An 18841-nucleotide genomic window follows, 5' to 3' on the forward strand; every position below is an offset into this window, starting at 1 on the left:
AAGAAAGAAAACCTCAGTTACTAAAGTCATTTCCACCAGCATTTCTGTTTTTCAGAGTCTGACAGCTTTCATTTGCTCACCAAATGTAGTTATACACAAATTTTTGACTGCTTTTCTAACTAAATGCTTCTCTCCTGTCCTACAAGAGTTAGTTCTTGTCTGCAACTTGACCATAGCTACGCCCAGGGCCCTGGTCCCACTCTCAATAGAGAGTCATGGCTGTGTATCCTGAATGAAAGCCTGGGACACATCACACTTTCCCCTCCTGGTCTATAAAATAGGGACTGAACACATCCTTCTCAGCTCTGTAATGCTAGGACCTACCAACTCCCTTTTCTCCCTCTGTTTCTTCTTTCCATGACAGGGGTATTCAGATATTTCTTTTATTTACTTATTTATTATCTTTTGAGATGGAGTGTTGCTCTGTCCACCAGGCTAGAGTGCAGTGGAACGATCTCGGCTCACTGCAACCTCCACCTCCCAGATTCAAGCGATTCTCCAGCACCAGCCTCCCGAGTATCTGGGACTACAGGCACACGCCATCACATCTGGCTAATTTTTGTATTTTTAGTAGGGACGAGAGTTTCACCATGTTGGTTAGGCTGGTCTTGAACGCCTGACCTCAGGTGATCTGCCTGTCTCGGCCTCCCAAAGTGCTGGGATTACAGGCATGAGCCATCACGCCTGGCCTCAGATATTTCTTTCACTAACAAATCACAAAGCAATAGTTTCTTATACAAAATTGAGAACCCCACAGTGCGGTACCATTGGCCTCATAGGATAAAGATGAACAGTCAACATCTGGCAAGTATTATGTGCCTGACAGTGTTCCAACTGTGGCATACTCATTTAACCCTCAGAAACAGTCCCATTGTACACATTTTACAGCATAAATCTAGATGGAAAAATCAAGTAACTTCCCCAAGGTCCCATGACTGCTCAGTGAGTTTAGGCGGATGAGCAAACAAAGGCTTAGAGTTCAGTTGTCTGAGGCTCCACTGCTGGACAGTGGATGAACCTGGAATACAAAGGCTCATTCACTGTCCAGTACTAGAGTTGAAGTAGAGTTTAAATTTTGTTCCGGAAACATGAGAGTCACTGAACCACACAGAGGTGAGGAGTCTCTATCAGATGTGTTTGCAGTGAGGTCTCTCTGCACAATAGAGAAGGGCTGACAGAAGCAATGGGACCAATTAAGAGACATTATGTTGGGAGGCCAAGGTGGCTGGATCATTTGAGGTCAGGAGTTCGAGACCAGCTTGGCCAACATGGTGAAACCCCATTTCTATTAAAATTACAAAAATTAGCTGGGCGCAATGATAGGCGCCTATAATCCCAGCTACTTGGGAGACTGAGACAGGAGAATCGTTTAAACCTGATGGGCAGAGTTTGCAATGAGCCGAGATAGTGCCACTGCACTCTAGCCTGGGCAACAGCGTGAAACTCCGTCTCAAAAAAAAAAAAAAGATAGTTTTGGACTCTTAAGTATTGCATTGAAATGGAGCTCTCTGGTAGAAAATTGGATAGAAACCTCTGTAGGCTAAATCCATTCTGTGACATCACAACTCATGTTTTAAAAAATACACATACAAAGTCAAATCATTAAGGAAATATCCTAAAATTTACATATTAAAATATAAGAACTTTTTAGTTATTACTTTCTTAGAGCAACTTTGAATTTACAATCGTAGTGAATGAGGTGACATGTCAAATAAAGCTGTTACATAAAAACAACATTTAAATTTTATTGTCATCAGAGCATAGAGAAGACAATTGAAGCCATGGGTATGGCAGGGATTGCTTTAAAAAGCTGTGCCTCATAAGAGGAGTTGGAAAGAAAGGAGACTTGGGGGCCGGGCGCGGTGGCTCATGCCTGTAATCCCAACACTTTGGGAGGCCTAAGTGGGAGGATCACCGGAGGTCCGGAGGAGTTCAAGACCAGCCTGGCCAACATGGCCAAACGCCATCTCTACTAAAAATACAAAAATAAGCCAGGTGTGGTGGTGGGCACCTGCAATCCCAGCAATTCAGGAGGCTGAGGCAGGAGAATTGCTTGAACCCAGAAGATGGACATTGCAGTGAGCCGAGATGGTGCCACTGCACTCCAGCCTGGGTGACAGAGCAAGACTCTGTCTAAAAAACAAAATAGAAAAGAAAGAAGACTTGGGGAATAGGGAGGTTTAAGTGGCATTAAGTAAAGCCTGCAAATGTGAGCAGTGACAGTCAGGGTACCTGAGTGTTCATCAGAAATGGCTGATCGGGTGAGTCTCATCACAATGGAGATGGCGTCTGCTTCTCATTTCTCTAATGGCCGTACCTAGCACAGTAGCTGGTCAACAGGGACTCAATACCTAATACCTCAATGAACACAGTAAAATTCTGCCAGTTCAAAAACATGTCCACACTCACCAACTTCCCTCATGGAGTTTTACTTCTTTCACTTACTGTAATGTTTTGAAGTTCATCCCTCCTGTGGCCTGTATCCATAGTTTCTTTTCTTTGTATAACTGAGCAACACTCCACTGCATGCACAGACCACATGGGTCTATCCATTCTCTAGCTGACGGACACTTGGGTTGTTTCCAGTTGTTGCCTGTAGTGAATGAGGCTGCTGAGAACATTTATGTATATGTCTTTTTGAACACATGCTTTCATTTCTTCTAGATAAAATTCCTAGGGCTGGAATTGCTAGGTCAAATAGCTAGTTTATGCTTAGCTTCTTTTTTTGCCTTTCTTATTCATAGAAAATATTATACCGATACATAATATTGGACATTTCTATGAGGCGCATGTGCTGTTTGGTTCCGTGCATCCAACATGTCATCATCAAGTCAGGATATTTGGGGTATGGCCTTGAGTATTTATCATTTATATGTGTTGAGTGTATTTGAAGTTCTCTCTTGTAGCTATTTTGAAATATACAATACATTATTGCTAACCATAGTCACCCTACTCTGCTATCCAACATTAGAACATACTCCTTGCATCTAACTGTGTGTATTCATTGACCAACCTCTCTGCATTCCCTTCTTATACCCAGAGGAGAGAGGAAGGAGGGAAAGGAGCTGTGGGTGGCTGAATTAGGTCCAGGGATGGCTGTGCCCCAGTCCCGGGACCTGTCCATGTGCTGTGTTGTGTGGCCACAGGGACTTTACAGATGTGAGGATGTGAAGGCGCCTGAGGTGGAAGATGAATCTGGGTTATCTGGGTGGGTCCAAGGTGGGGTCTTTATAAGCGAAAGAAGGAGGCAGGAGGGAGGGAGGGAGGGAGGGAGGGGGGGAGAGAGAGAGAGAGAGAGAGAGAGAAGTGGGAGAGAGATTTGAAGATGCTAAGCTCTGGCTGTGAAGTTGGAGGAAGGTGCCAGGACCCCAGGGCATCCTCTAGAAGGTGGAAAAATCCTGGAAATGGATTCTCCACAGAGCCCTCAGAAGGAGCCTGGCCCGGCTGGCACCCTGATTTTAGCACTCTGGGATTTATTTTGGACATCTGACTCCAGACCAGGGAATCAATGTGTGATGTTTTAAGCCTCTAAATTAGGGGTCATTTGTGACAGCAGCAGCCACAGCAAAGTCAAACAGGAGCCATGGGAGAGACTCCCTAGGATGCCCCGAGGGTCCCTCCCTGGCCCCACCCACAGAAACACAGGCCTGACCACTGCTGGTGCCCCCACCCCTCTAACACCCCGCTCAGCAGGAACCATGCAGGAGGGGCTGGGTGTGGCTGGGCCATGTTCTCTCCCCTCACACCTTCTTCTCAGAGAGCAGCTGGAGCCCCAGACCCAGGGAGCCTCCCAGAGAAATTCCCAACACAGGACGTGGTTTTCCACCTGAGGTTCAGGATCCAATGGAGAAGTGCTTCCCAAAAATGATGCTTCCTCCAAAGATGGCCAGTGACTTTCTGTACCAAGCATCTGAGAAAATCTCCATGTCCTAGAGCTGCCAGGCAGTCACCTGTGCACATGTCGGAGCCCAAATCCCATCAACAGTGAGGCCTTGGGTAAAACATATCCCCACTTTTAATTATGATGAGCTGCCTGGCCTCAGCACTGAGAACACCAATTTCTCTACAGCAGACTTGTTTAATCTCTTAGAAATGATGGAGCACACTAGCCTGAACAACTGGTGAAACGCTGTCTGTAATAAAAATACAAAAATTAGCCAGGCATTGTGGCATGTACCTGTAATCCCAGCTACTCAGGAGGCGGAGGCAGGAGAACCGGTTGAACCTGGGAGGCAGAGGTTATGGTGAGCCGAGATTGTGCCATTGCACTCCAGCCTAGGCAACAGAGCAAGACTCCATTTAAAAAAAAAAGAAATAATGGAGCACTTATTACCCTTCTTGCACTGGTACCTGGGGGACTCGGAGCCTATCTTTTGCAAGTGTCCTGAGCCTCTTGCAAGCCTTTCATGAGTTTCCTTCCCGGCTTCCTCCTATTTTTCTCACACCTTTGAACTTGCTGTCAGGTGAAAAATCAAGGTGGGCCCAAAACTTAAGAGCTCATGAATTTGGTGGTGTTGGAGTGTCCTGGACAGTCCAACCCTCGGGGCTGGGGAGTTGGGCAGAGAGGAAGGAGGGCATTCCAGGGGACAGGGCCAGAAGCAGAGGGACTCCAGGTCCAGAGTAGGATTTCCAGGCTGAGGAAAGACAGGCTGTGGGTGGGTAGAGGGTCCAGACCAGGACAGGGACAGAGGGTGTATCTAGGACAGAGGGTGTATCAGCCACAAATAGCTCCCTCCAGAAAACAGGCAGCGAGTTAGGGGTTGGGCTGTAAGGAGGAAGGGGAGGAGGGAGAGAATGGAGGGACCGGTGTTCAGTGAGCCGACTCCTCCTATCCTGGCCTATTTCCCCAGGGTCACCCCTGGGAGGCTGTGATCCTCCCCTCCAGGTTACTTTCCCACTGGTGCCAGGATTCCCCCAACGCCACACTGAGAGCCCAGGAGAAGCATCAAACTGTATGAGAGATATGAAGAGAGGGAGCAGGATTTCTGGTTGACGAAGGATATTTATTGAGGGTTTACTGGGTACAGGGAGAAGGGCTAGATGGCTTGGGATGCAGAGAGATCCCTCCCCTGGGATCCTGCAGCTCCAGGCCCCTGTGGCTGGGGTGAGGGTTGGGAACCTACGAACATTCTGCAGGGGTCACTGTCTTCTCCACGGTGCTCCCTTCATGTGTGACCTGGCAGCTGTAGCTTCTGCGGGACCTCCACTGCTCGGGAGTCAGGCTCAGGTAGCTGCTGGCTGCGTACTTCTTGCTGTTTGGAGGGCGTGGTCATCTCCATGCCCTGGGTGATGGGGGTACCATCTGCCTTCCAGGTCACCATCAAGATTCCCGGATATAAGTCACTCTTGTGACACACCAGCATGGCCTTGTTGGCTTGGAGCTCCTCAAAGGATGGCGGGAACAGAGTGACCGAGGGGGTGGCCTTGGGCTGACCTGTGTGGACAGAGGAGGGGTGAGAGATGGCAGAGGGAGAGTGGGGTGTTGTGGAGCGCCTCTCTCTGTCTAAAGTCTCTGGGAGGGTTCATGGTGTGGCCGTCTGGTCCACCCAGGGCCTCTCCCTCCCTCTTCATTCCCTCCTTTCCACTGGAGCCCTCTGGAGAGCAGACAGCCCTGCACCTTCCTAGGGGCCTTCCCAAGTCACCTTTCCCAGGCGTCCTGGCCCAGTCATTTCCTCTGCAGCCTCGGTTTCCCCATGTCCAGGGCAGGCTGTGCTCCCTCCTTCCTGGTTTCTGGAGTCTGAGTTTGGAATCTAAGTATCTCTCCCACAGCACACAAAACCGTCCTGGCAGGGTGTGGGGAGGCCCAAGCCTGGCATGGCCTGGAGCTTCCTGTCCCCGGGAACACCAGGCTATGTCCCAACCTGACCCACTCAGCTCTCCTGGTGAAGCAGGGGCTCTACTCAGACAAACCCTGGGGCTCTGCCGTCGCCCCTGTCCCCACCAGCCCGACCACAGGACTCTTCACATTGGCTGGGTTCTTGGGGCTGCTCCCCCTGACTTCGGGGCACCGCAGCCCCCATGCCCACCCCAGCAGCCTCTGATGCCCCTGGACTTCACCTGGTGGCCATGGAGTTCTCTGTACCCCTGTTTCCTCCCCGCTAGTCACCTTCTAAGGTGCCCTTCCTCAAATGAAGGCGGGAGGTCGACCCGTGAAGAGAGACCGGGCCCCAGAGGTGACGGGGCTCCAGGGACAGACACATCTCTGCCCTAAGAGACCCTCTCCCTTCTTGTGACTGTCCTGGGAGAGCTGGGATCTTCGACCTCACCCAGTCTCACCTATCTCTCTGTGTCCCCATGTCCTCACGACCCAGCATAGGCCACAGAGCTGCAGCCTAGACCCAGAACCCTCTCTGTGCCCTCCATTGGGACTCCCCTTGGAGTAACCCCTGTGTCCCCAGGCCCCCGGGTAGCCCTCCCAGGCTGGATGGGCATCCCGCCTCAGCCTAGACCCTGGGGTCCCAGTGACTGTCTCTAAGGCTACTGCAGGGCCCCTCATCAGAACCGGCCTCTGTCCTTCACTCAGACTTGTGCCCTGGGAGAGGGGAGGAGCCCTGACCCTGCCCAATTCCAACACAGGCCCCAGGACCAGGCTGTGTCCCGCTGCTGGAACCTGAAGGCGGCTGCTCCCACTGTGGGAGCCCTTCCTGCCAGTTACCCTGAGACCAGCCCGCTTCCCCCAGACCCCATGGAGAAAGGTTCCATGCTTAAGGCTTGGAGGGCAGAGGAGAAGAAGCCCCAGAAAAAGAAAATAGATTTTTCCAGAGACAGGAGAGGGTGGGACAGGCTGGGAAAGGCTGTGAGAGCCACGTACCTAAAACAGTGAGCTGGGTCCCGTGTTAGCCAGGATGGTCTCGATCTCCTGACCTCGTGATCCGCCCGTCTCAGCCTCCCAAAGTGCTGGGATTACAGGCTTGAGCCATCGTGCCCGGCCTTGCATATTTAATAAAGGCGGGGTTTCACTGTGTTAGCCAGGATGGTCTCGATCTCCTGGCCTTGTGGTCCCCCCGCCTTGGCCTCCCACTGTGCTGGGATTACAGGCTGAGCCTCCGCGCCCAGCTGTACTACTTTGAATAGGTCTTAATAGGTTTTGATTGTTAATTATTTGTAAATTAATTTCAAAAAGCTTCTACAACATGGATGAAACCTGAAGACATTATACTTAGTGAAATAAGCCAGACACAAAAGGACAAATGTCATTTGAATCCACTTTTATGAGGTACCTAGAATTGGCAAATTCACACAGACAAAAAGTAGAAGAGGTTATCAGGGCGAGGGGGAAGGAAGAATGGGGGACTGTAGTTAGTGGGTTTAGAGTTTCTGTTTGGGAAGATGGAAGAGATGGGGTCCCACAATGTTGCCCAGCTCATCTGGAACTCCTGGGTACAAGCAATCCACCCACCTTGGCCTCCCAAAGTGCTGAGATTACAGGCATGAACCACCACACCTGGCCTCCCATCTCTTCAAATTTCGGAACCTTACCCTTCTATCACTATAACACTATTTCCCTCACAGGATGCATGGTCATTATCAAGAAAGGCAGGAAGGGCGAAGATTCCTAGCATTTCTCTCTCAGTCCAGTTTGGTGCTTGCATCTTATTTTGGGTTGCACTTGACATCTTGACATATGGAATACTTGTCAGTTAGGCTTACAACAGCCTTAGAGTGATCATGTGGGTAACCTTGATGAGAGATATGATCGTTATATTCTAACCAAAATGTAGCATCCAAACATAAGACAAATACTTACATGTGATAAATCCTGCATGAAAGAGAGGATAACGGTGCCCACCTCTGATAATCTGTCTCAAATCAAGGCAGTAAAATTCCTGCAGAGAAAAAAAACAGAAGCGTGTCTGCCAGCTGCTGGCCTGTGTTAGAGAGGGGTCTTTCTAGGGGCACCAGAGGGAATGGAGTGTAATTCAAACTGGAAGCCGTTTAAAGCCAGAGCTAGCTCACATATTGATGCTATACCTTTTAACTCTACTCAACTGCAGTAGTCAGGACTCTTGTTGCAAGTGACAGAAACCCAACTCAAACTAGCTTAAGCCTAGAGACAGGTTTATGGACTGTCTCTTGGAATTCATAAACAAGATAGTTCTATCTCTCAGAACTCACTGGCCTTAAGAACTGGAGTCAGAGACTCAAACACCACTCTGTCTCTCTGAGATTTGTCCTTATTTCTCAGCAATTCCCCCAATCCTCTAGTTCACATAATCTGAAGCATGGTTACAGGGAGCTTCTAAATTTTGTATTTTGCAGAGAGCCTGGTTCATCTGTCTTTCAGTCTCCGTTCCAAATATCTGTGTAAGGACATTTATTGGACCAGCCTGGGACAGGTGCCTTTCCCTGAATCAATCAGCACTGGACATAGGACAAGTTCACATGATAATCTGGCAACCTAGAAAAACGAAGTAAGAAGCAGAAACAGCCTTTAGAAGGCAAGTAATGCCAAACCGACATTGCCATGGGTGTTCTCTCAATCAACAACCCTACCCATCTCTCGGCCTCCCAAAGTGTTGGGATTACAGGTGTGAGCCACCGTGCCTGACTGGGTTTTGTTCTTTCTTAATTTTTTTTTTCCCAGAGACGGGTCTAACTATGTTGCCCACACTGGAATCCAGTGGTGTAAACATAGTGCACTACAGCCTTGAACTCTTGGGCTCAAATAATCTTCCTGCCTCAGCCTCCTGGATAGCTGGGGCTACAGGTGTGTATCATCATGCCCAGCTAATTTTTTAAAATTTTATTTTAACTTTTTCTGCAGAAACAAGCTCCTGCCATGTTGCCTGGACTGTTCTCCAATTCTTGACCTCAAGTGATCCTCCCACTTTGGCCTCCCAGTGTTGGGATTACAGGTATAAGCCACTGTTCGAAGCCTTTTATAACATCTTGAAGTCAGTAAGAAATGGATCATCTCATCTGGCTGGGCGCGGTGGCTCATGCCTGTAATCCCAGCACTTTGGGAGGATGAGGCGGGCAGATCATGAGGTCAGAAGATCGAGATCATCCTGGCTAACACGGTGAAACCCCGTCTCTACTAAAAATATAAAAAATTATCCAGGCATGGTGGTGGGCACCTGTAGTCCCAGCTACTCGGGAGGCTGAGGCAGGAGAATGGCGTGAACCTGGGAGGCGGAGCTTGCAGTGAGCCGAGATCGTACCACTGCACTCCAGCCTGGGTGACAGAGCAAGACTCCATCTCAAAACAAACAAACAAAACAAACCAAAAAACAAAAAAAAGGAAAGAAACAACAAAACCCTAGCAGAATGCTGCCCATAGCTAGTCTTCACTCAGGAATGCCCATTTGGCCACACAGTAGCTCTCAGGAAAAAAACATTAATTAGTTCACCGATAGAGCAAGGAAACTCACTCATTAGCTTTAGGTCTGTTTTAGGGCAGATGGCGTAATTGTATAAAATATCATGGAGTTATTCAAGAAGCATTCACTGAGAATGTATTCTGTTCATGTTCCACCCTACTCCTTCTACCTTGGTCTTCAGCATCCTGGTTTTCCAGTATCCTTGGGCACTACGCTTTTTTTGTTTTTTGAGACAGAGTCTCACTCTGTCTCTGAGGCTGGAGTGCAGTGGTGCCATCTCAGCTCACACCTCACTGCACCCTCCGCCTCCCGGATTCAAGTGATTCTCAAGTTTCAGCCTCCTGAGTAGCTGGTATTATAAGCACATGCCAACACGCCCATCTAATTTTTGCATTCTTAGTAGACATGAGGTTTCACCATGGTGAAACCAGCTAGGCTGGTCTCAAACTCCTGGCCCTAAGTGATCCGTCCACCACTGCCTCCCAAAGTCCTGGGATTACAGGCATGAGCCACTGCACACAGCCTGCTGTGCTCACTTTAAATATGGAAATACTGGTATTTTTGTTGGTGTAATACTATTGTTTTGACCTGAGTCTGAAATCTGAATTATTTTGTATTGAGACTATTCATGGAGTTTTTTGATTCACTAAAATTCCAAATTGAACAAGGATACATTTAATTAATTTAAAAATAATTTTTCCAGGCCGGGTGCAGTGGCTCACACCTGTAATCCCAGCACTTTGGGAGACCAAGGCAGGTGAATCATTTGAGGTCTGAAGTTCAAGACCAACCTGGCCAACATGGCAAAATCCAGTCTCTACTAAAAATACAAAAATTACCCAAGTGTGGTGGCGTATGACTGTAATTCCAGTTACTCGGAAGGCTGAAGTGGGAGAATCACTTGAACTCAGGTGGGCCAACACCTTCCAAACTAATATTCAGAAAAGCTTAACCTGTCTAACTTGCTTCCTCTTTCTTCCGTTAGCTACCCAGGAACATTTTATTATATTATATAATAATAATATAATAATAATAATAATTATTATTATTATTTCACACTTCTATACTTTACTATCTCCAAGAGTCAGAAGATAACACCAACAAAGCAAAGCATCTGATGCAAAAATATTTTTTTTTTTTTTGAGATGGAGTGGAGTCTCCCTCTGTCACCCAGGCAGGAGTGCAGTGGCACAAACTCGACTCACTGCAACCTCTGCCTCCCGGGTTCAAGCGATTCTCAGCTTCCCTGAGTAGCTGAAGTGATGCGCCCGCCACCACACTCAGTCAATTTTTGTATTTTTAGTAGAGACGGGTTTTCGCCATGTTGGCCAGGCTGATTACGAACTCCTGACCTCAGGTGATCCACCTGCCTCAGCCTCACAAAGGACTGGGATTACAGACATGAGCTACCGTGCCCAGCTACTGATGCAAAAATAATATTCTTAACACTGGTTCAAAGACTTTTTGAAGAAGCAGATAATGAGCATGACAGAATCAAAACTGATTTGGGGAATTGATTAAAATCTCTATCTAGGTCAGGCATGATGGCTCACACCTGTAATCCCAGCACTCTGAGAGGCCAAGACAGGTGGATCACTTGAGGTCAGCAGTTCGAGACCAGCCCAGCAAACATGGTGAAATCCCATCTCTACTAAAAATACAAAAATTCGCTGGGCGTGTTGGTGTGCACCTGTAATCCCAGCTACTCAGGAGGCTGAGCCACGAGGATCACTTGAACCCAGGTGGAGGAGGTTGCAGTGAGCCACGATCACACCTGCACTCTAGCCTGGGCAACCCTGTCTCAAAAAAAAAAAAAAAAAAAAAATCCCAACTCATACATTATGAAACTGAAAGATCAAAAGAAAGCAGAACGATTTTTTTGGAGCAAAACACACTGCTTGCTGTCAATAAAAAGATTACAGTCCTAACCTTTCCCCCAAGAATTCTGTCAGATAATCTCAAAGTTATCAAAATGAAATGGGATTATTTAAAGATGAAGGACTTAAAGAAAATTATTTGGCCAGGCACGGTGACTCACACTTGTAATCCCAGCACTTTGGGAGGCTGAGGCTGCTGGATCACCTGAGGTCAGGAATTCAAGACCAGCCTGGCCAACACGAAGAAATCCTGTCTCCACTAAACATACAAAAATTAGCCGGGCATGGTGGCGGGTGCCTGTAATCCCAGCTACTCCAGAGGCTGAGGCAAGAGAATCGCTTGAACCCAGGAGGCGGAGGGTGTGCGCCTGTAATCCCAGTTACTGGGGAGGCTGAGGCATGAGAATTGCTTGAGTCCGGGAGACGGAGGTTGCAGTCAACTGAGATCTCACCACTGCACTCCAGCCTGGGTGACAGAATAAGACTCTGCCTCAAAAAAAAAAAAAAAAAATTATTCAGTGCTATTTTATCTTAAGTGTTTTATGATTAAACGTCTATAATTGTCTACTGCACTGTTTATTATTTTTATTTTTATTAAACTTTAGATTCATGGGGCACATGTGCAGGTGTGTTCCATGAGTACACTGTAAAATGCTAAGGTTTGGGCTTCTAGTGAACCCATCACCCAAACACTGACCATAGTACCCAATAAGTAGTTTTTCAACCCTTTTCCCTCCTTCCCTCCCCACATGTGGAGTTCCCAGTGTCTGTTATTTCCATCTTTATGTCCATTTGAACCCATTGTTTAGCTATTTATTTATTTATTTTTTGAGGCAGTCTCGCTCCTTCACCCTGGCTGGAATGCAGTGGCTGCATCTCAGCTCACTGCAACCTCCCCCTCCCGGGTTCAAGAGATTGTCCTGCCTCAGCCTTGAGTAGCTGCGATTACAGGCATGCATCACCACACCAGGTGAACTTTTGCAATTTTAGTAGAAATGGGGTTTCACCATGTTGGCCAGGTTGGTACCGAACTCCTGGCCTCAACTGATCCACCTGCTCTACCCTCCCAAAGTGCTGGGATTATAGGCATGAGCCACTGCACCTGGCCTATTTTTAAATACTTTTTGTGGAGGGGGGGGTGGGACAGGGTCTCACTCTGTCACCCAGGCTGGAGTGCAATAGCTCAATCATGCTTCCCTGCAGCCTCAAATTCCTGAGCTCAAGTGATCCTCCCACCTCAGCCTACCGAGCAGCTGGGGCTACAGGCACGCACCACCATGCCCAGCTAATTTTTCTATTTTTTGTGGAGACAGGGTCTTGCTATGTTGCCTAGGCTGGTCTCAAACTACTGAGCTCAAGCAATCTACCCACCTTGGCTTCCCAAAGTGCTGGGATTATAGGCATAAACCACTGTCCCTGGCCTAATAATGTAGGATCTTACTGAATGCTTCATAATATGATTTTAAAAGTTTGTATTTGAAATGTATTTAAATATTTAGTTTGATCTTTTGAAAAACATATGAATTCCTAACAGATTACAAAATACTAGTTGTGCCCAGGAGGTGGAGGTTGCAATGAGCAGAGATTGCACCACTGCACTCCAGCCTGGGTGACAGAGCAAAACTCCAACTCAAAAAAAAAACTAGTTGTGTTAGGGTGCAAACCAGAGAAGCAGAACCAGTAGGATACACAGATCCAGACATAGATAAACATATAGGGACACACATCTGCATAGATTTATAAAAGGTCTTCTGGCCAGGCACAGTGGCTCACGCCTGTAATCCCCGCACTTTGGGAGGCCGAGGCAGGCAGATCACCTGAGGTCAGGAGTTTGAGACCAGCCTGGCCAACACGATGAAACTCTGTCTCTACTAAAAATACAAAAATTAGCCAGGCGTGGTGGTGCATGCCTGTAGTTCCAGCAAATCGGGAGGCTGAGGCAGAATTGCTTGAACCCGGGAGGCGGAGGTTACAGTGAGCCAAGATTGTGCCACTGCACTCCAGCCTGGGTGACAAAACTAGACTCCGTCTCAAACAAACAAAAAAGCTATATACAGACACACATCTAGATAGATAGATAGATTGGTAAAAGCTTGGCTTCTGCATTTGTGGGGTTGGCTAAGCAAGCCCAGAGCCCGCAGGACTGGCCGTCAGGAAATGACAATCACCGGCGGGCTGGAGCCACACAGGCAGGGCCAAAGCTTGCTTTTCACAGGCACTCAGGAAGAAAGATCCAGAGGGAAGGGAGCACAATTGTGGACTCGGCTGCTATTTGAAGTCTGTGCTCCAGGAAGTCCTAAGCCCTCTCTTTTTAAAAAAAACATAAACTTTTTGGCTGGGTGTGGTGGCATGTGCTGTAGTCTCAGCTGCTCAGGAGGTTGGGGCAGGAGAATTGCTTGAGCTCAGGAGTTAGAATCTAGCCTGAGCAGCGTAACAAGACTTGGGTTCTAAAAAGTATTTAAAAAATAGTCTGGCCGCGGTGGCTTACGCTTGTAGTCCCAGCACGTTGGGAGGCCAAGGTGGGTGAACTGCTTGAAGCCAAGAGTTCAAGACCAGCCTGGCCAACACAGTGAAACCCCATCTCTACTAAAAATACAAAAATCAGCCGGGCGCAGTGGTGCATGCCTGTAATCCCAGCTGCTCGGTAGGCTGAGGTGGAAGAATTGCTTGAACCTGGGAGGCAGAGGTTGCAGTGAGCCAAGATCACACTGCTGCATTCCAGCCTGGGTAACAGAGCAAGACCCTGTCTCAAAAAAATAAATACAAAAGATTTTAAAAATAAAACACTTTTAATTTCTTAATTATTTTTTCTTTAGCAGCACATTGAGAAGTTGAGTACACTTTTTAAAACAGTTTTAGAATTACAGACAAATTGCCAAGACAGCAGAGTTCACACATACCCTTGTACCTGGCTTCCTTCTTATGAACATCTTAAATTAGTATGGTAAATTGCTACAGGTAAAAACCTGGCTGGGCATGGTACCTCACACCTATGATCCCAGCACTTTGGGAAGCCAAAGTGGGAGGATTACTTGAGTCTTGGAATTCAAGACTAGCCTGGGAAATACAGTGAAACCTCGTTTCAGTTTAAAAAAAAATTTAAGGCCGGGCGCGGTGGCTCACACCTATAATCCCAGCACTTTGGGAGGCCAAGGCGGGCAGATGACCTGAGGTCGGGAGTTAGAGACCAGCCTGACCAACATGGAGAAACGTCGTCTCTATTAAAAATACAAAATTAGCCAGACATGGTGGCGCGCGCCTGTAATCCTAGCTACTCGGGAGGCTAATGCAGAAGAATCACTTGAAACCAGGAGGCAGAGGCTGCGGTGAGCTGAGATCTTACCACTGCACTCCAGCCTGGCCAAGAAGAGCAAAACTCCGTCTCAAAAAAACAATTTTTAACGAAAAAATTTTTGGAGAGATGGGGTCTTGCCCTGTTGACCAGGCTGGAGCACAGTGGCACAGTCACAGCTCACTGCAGCCTCAAACTCCTGGGCTCAAGCAATTCTCCCTCCTCAACCTCCCTAGCAGCTTGGACTGTAAGTGCATACCACCATGCTGACTAACCAAAAGAAAAAAAAAAATCTTAGAGAGGTGTAGTCTCACTATGTTGCCCAGGCTAGTCTCACACTCCTGACCTCAGGATCTTCCCACTTTAGCCTCCCAAAGTACTAGGATGTGAGCCACCATCCCCGGCCCCAATAAACCAATACTGATACATTATTATACGTTATTATCAACTAAGGTTCATCTTTACTATTCTTTACTATTTCCCCTAATGTCCTTTTCCTGTCCCAAGATCTCATCCAGCAGACCATACTATGTTTAGTTTTTAAGTCTCCTCAGGATTGCTGGAGTGCAGTGACTCCATCTTAGCTCATTGCAACTTCCGACCTCTGAGTTCAAGCGATTCTCCTGCCTCAGCCTCCCAAGTTGCTGGGATTACAGGCTCCTGCCACCATGCCCGGCTAATTTGTTTGTTTTTTGAGAGAGAGTCTCCCTGTCGCCCAGGCTGGAGTGTAGTGGGGTAATCTTGGCTCACTGCAACCTCCGCTTCCTGGGTTCAAACGATTCTCCTGCCTCAGCCTCCTGAGTAGCTGGGATTACAGGTGTGTGCCACCACACGCTGGTTTTATTTTTTTTGAGACGGAGTTTGAGATGGGGTTTCACCACGTTGGCCAGGCTGGTCTCGAACTCCTGGCCTCAGGTCATCCACCCACCTCAGCCTCCCAAAGTGCTAGGATTACAGGCGTGAGCCACCACTCCTGGCCTAGGAGGTCACTGTGATACCCTGTTTGAAGGGGATGGGGCCTGGACAGGGCAGAGGCTGTGATGGGAGGCCCCTCTTCCCTTCCCATCTATGACTCTCACTGCCCTTACCCAGTTTTCTATGCTTCCAGTTTAAGTTTTAAATTTTATTTTTATGAGACAGGATCTCAGTCTGTTGTCCAGGCTGGAATACAATGGTGTGATCATAGCTCACTGCAGACTCCATTCCTAGGCGCAAGTGATCCTCTCGCCTCAGCCTTACAAGCAGCTGAGATGATGTGCATGGGCCACCACGCTGTGCTAGTTATTTATTAATTGGGTAGAGACAGGGTCTCCTTCGGTTGCCCAGACTCTTCTCAAACTCCTGGTCTCAAGCATCCTCGCACCTTGCCCTTCCAAAGTGCTGGGATTACAGGCGACCCCGCTCTGCCTCTCCAGTCCCTGACCATCCCCACAGGCCAGCCCCAAAAAGCCCAGCAATGAGGGAGCCAGGCTAGGACAGGAAACACGCAGCAACCTCCTCTCGCGCCCATTTTTTTGGGGGCAGGCGTGGGAGGACTTAGGCCTGCTGTGTATGCAGTAATGCCTGCACCTGATCTGCCAGTCGATGCTGGAGTGTCCAGTGCCATCCAGGGCACCATACTACTCCATGCTGTGCCTGTAGTTCCACACACAGCTCATGTTGCCTGAGAACAGGAGGCTGAAGAGAGGAAGGGGTGGGCCAGGGCCCCAGGCCACCCTGGGCTCCAGGAACCCAGGCTCACCTCCTAGGAGATGGCATGGGGAAGGGGGTGGCCTGCCCAATGGTCTGCAGCTCCTGCAGTGACAGCTGGTTGAGGGCAAACCCCTTGGTCTCGGCTATGAACATGGCTTTCCCTGGAGGCCTCATGGGCCCTGTGGAAAGGCATCTGAGTGCTGGGCAGGAAAGTGGCACTGAGGCAGCTTCGTCCATGCCCTGATCTTCCTCCAGGGCCTGCGCCCCTGGCTTTTTTTTTTTTGTTTGATACAAAGTCTCGTTCTGTTGCCCAGGCTGGAGGGCAGTGGCGTGAACTCACCTCACTGCAACCTCCACCTCCCTGACGGAGAGGAGGAGCAGGGGCTCAGGTGGAGGCTCAGGCAAGGTCTGCCTGTGACACTGGGACCCTGCAGGCCTGGGTCACCCCTGGAAAAAGTGTCGTCCTGCAGCACTCCACCTGAATGAGGGATCCAGTGATCTTCCAGGAGAAATCAGTCTTAAGAGAAAAAGAGGCCGGATGTGGGGCCGTGTGAACCAAGGACCGGGTCTGAGCTGTGGGGCCTCGGGGGTGAGGCTTTGCCAGGAACACCCGAAGCCTGAGCCTCTGTCACTCAGCATCTCCGAGCGGGGGCCGGAACAGGGGAGGAGGCTCGTGTTGGGTATGACTTGGCCATGGGAGGTTTCGTCTGAGGACCCCAGAAATTAGCTGGGGCTCGTTTAAGGGCTGCTCCTAGCAGCTGAGATGCCCTGCTCCTCATTCAAGTAGAGAGGGCAGAGGCAGAGGTGCTGTGAGTGATGGTCCTGTTCTCTTACTGTTTTTTGTTTTTAGAGACAAGGTCTCATTCTCGATCATAGCTCACTGCCGCCTCGATCTCCTGGGCTCAAGAGATCCTCCTGCCTAAGCCTCCTCAGTAGCTGGGACTACAGGGACATGCCACTATGTCCAGCTAATTTTTAATTTTTTGTAAAAATAGGGTCTTGCTATATTGCCCAGGGTGGTCTGAAACTCCTGGGTTCAAGCAATCCTCCTGCTTTGGCCTTCCAAAGGGCTGGGATTACAAATGTGAACCACCACACCTGGCCTGTTTTTTGTTGTTTTTGAGATGGCGTTTCACTCTTGTTGCCAAGGCTGAAGTGCAAGGGTGCGATCTTGACTCACTGCAACTTCCATCTCCCAGGTTCAAGATTCTCCCGCCTCAGCCTCCCAAGTAGCTGGGATTACAGGCATCCGCCACCACGCCCAGCTAGTTTTTGTATAGTAGAGACAGGGTTTCACTATCTGTCGACCAGGCTGGTCTTGAACCCTGAGCTCATGTGATCCACCTACCTCGGCCTCCCAAAGTGCTGGGATTGAAGGCGTGAGCCACTGCGCTCGGCCTAGACTGTTGTTGAAGCCTGTTTTCCTCTTCTCGTTCCTCACTTCATTTCTTTTCTTTTACAACCTCCCCCAATCATTGCTCTGCCCATCCGAAGGCTGTGCCTGGCACTGGACTGAACAGAACCCCCTAGCCTCAAGTTCCAAACCCACGCTCTCCAACAGCCAGGCTTTCATATGGGAAGCTTCAAAGCCTTGTGACAGCCTGGCTGAACCTCTCCAGCCTGGGCGCCCCCTCCAATTCTTGCCCCTGAAAACAGACATCTCCTCAGGCCACCTCCCAAAGAAGCCTGTCCAGAAGCCTCAGGCACCCGCTCCTGGAAGGCTGTACTCTTCACCTTCCCAACAAAGGGCCTGTCCGCCCAGTCCTGCTGAGCACACTCCTGTGCCCCTGGGCCCTGAACTGTCCGTTGCTCAGGCTGGGATGACATCTCAGAGCCTTCCGCCTGCTGCAGACTTGGCTCAGCTTAAAGCACTCCATGAAATTGTGGCATCTGCCTCAAGGAGCATTTCTACAACCTCTGTTGCCTCTACCGCAAAAAACTCCACCTCTGAACGCTGAATGAGAACTGCATGATTGTAAGGAAGAAAAGGGGGTGGGCATTGCGGCTCACACCTATAATCCCAGCACTTCGGGGGGCTGAGGCAGGCGGATCACTGAAGGCCAGGAGTTCGAGGCCAGCTTGGCCAACATGGTGAAATTCCGTCTCTACCGAAAATATAAAAAATTAGCTGGGCACAGTTGGTTAGCCTATAATCCCAGCACTCTGGGAGGCCGAGGCAGGCACCTGAGGTCAGGACTCTAAGACCAGCCTGGCCAACATGGTGAAACTCTGTCTTTACTTAAAAAAATGCAAGTTGGCTGGCCACGGTAGCTCACACCTGTAATCCCAGCACTTTGGAAGATCGAGGTGGGCACATCACAAGGTCAAGAGATGGGGACCATCCTGGCCAACATGGTGAAACCCCACCTCTACTAGAAATTAGCCAGGCGTGGTGGCATGCATCTGTAATCCCAGCTACTTGGGAGGCTAAGGCAGGAAAATCGCTTGAACCTGGGAGGTTAAGGTTGCAGTGAGCTGAGATCACGCCCCTGCACTCCAGCCTGGGGAACACAGCAAGACTTCCTTTGAAAAAAAAAAAAAAAAGCAAAAGTTAGCTGAGTGTGGTGGTGGCACACATCTATAATCCCAGCTACTTGGGAGGCTGAGGTAGAAAGGTCACCTGAGCCTGGGAAGTCGAGGCTGCAGTGAACCAAGATCAT

At 49.0% G+C, this 18841-nt stretch overlaps 1 protein-coding gene and 2 pseudogenes across 3 annotated transcripts in view; all 3 read right to left on the reverse strand.

Moving 5' to 3' along the window:
• LOC114670533 (uncharacterized) overlaps positions 1 to 3917 on the reverse strand; it is a 30294-nt gene extending 26377 nt beyond the window's left edge. Inside the window, exons 1-2 of the mRNA XM_077950383.1 lie at positions 3827 to 3917; positions 2446 to 2593 (exon numbers count right to left, since the gene is read on the reverse strand). Of these exons, the coding sequence (XP_077806509.1) occupies positions 2446 to 2528 (83 nt within the window). The 5' untranslated portion in view covers positions 2529 to 2593; positions 3827 to 3917. The remainder of the gene's footprint in view (positions 1 to 2445; positions 2594 to 3826) is intronic.
• Positions 1 to 18841, reverse strand: part of LOC100424995 (beta-glucuronidase-like) — a 433296-nt pseudogene that overhangs the window by 406117 nt on the left and 8338 nt on the right. Inside the window, exon 9 of the transcript XR_013399454.1 lies at positions 10228 to 10243. The product of XR_013399454.1 is annotated as a beta-glucuronidase-like (transcript). The remainder of the gene's footprint in view (positions 1 to 10227; positions 10244 to 18841) is intronic.
• LOC144331569 (immunoglobulin lambda-like polypeptide 1) lies at positions 4983 to 6836 on the reverse strand (annotated as a pseudogene). Its single transcript, XR_013398852.1, has 2 exons — positions 6812 to 6836; positions 4983 to 5434 (listed from the first exon to the last, which is right to left on the reverse strand). The product of XR_013398852.1 is annotated as an immunoglobulin lambda-like polypeptide 1 (transcript).

Source organism: Macaca mulatta, chromosome 10, assembly GCF_049350105.2.
Source record: "Macaca mulatta isolate MMU2019108-1 chromosome 10, T2T-MMU8v2.0, whole genome shotgun sequence".
Lineage (NCBI taxonomy): Eukaryota > Metazoa > Chordata > Mammalia > Primates > Cercopithecidae > Macaca > Macaca mulatta.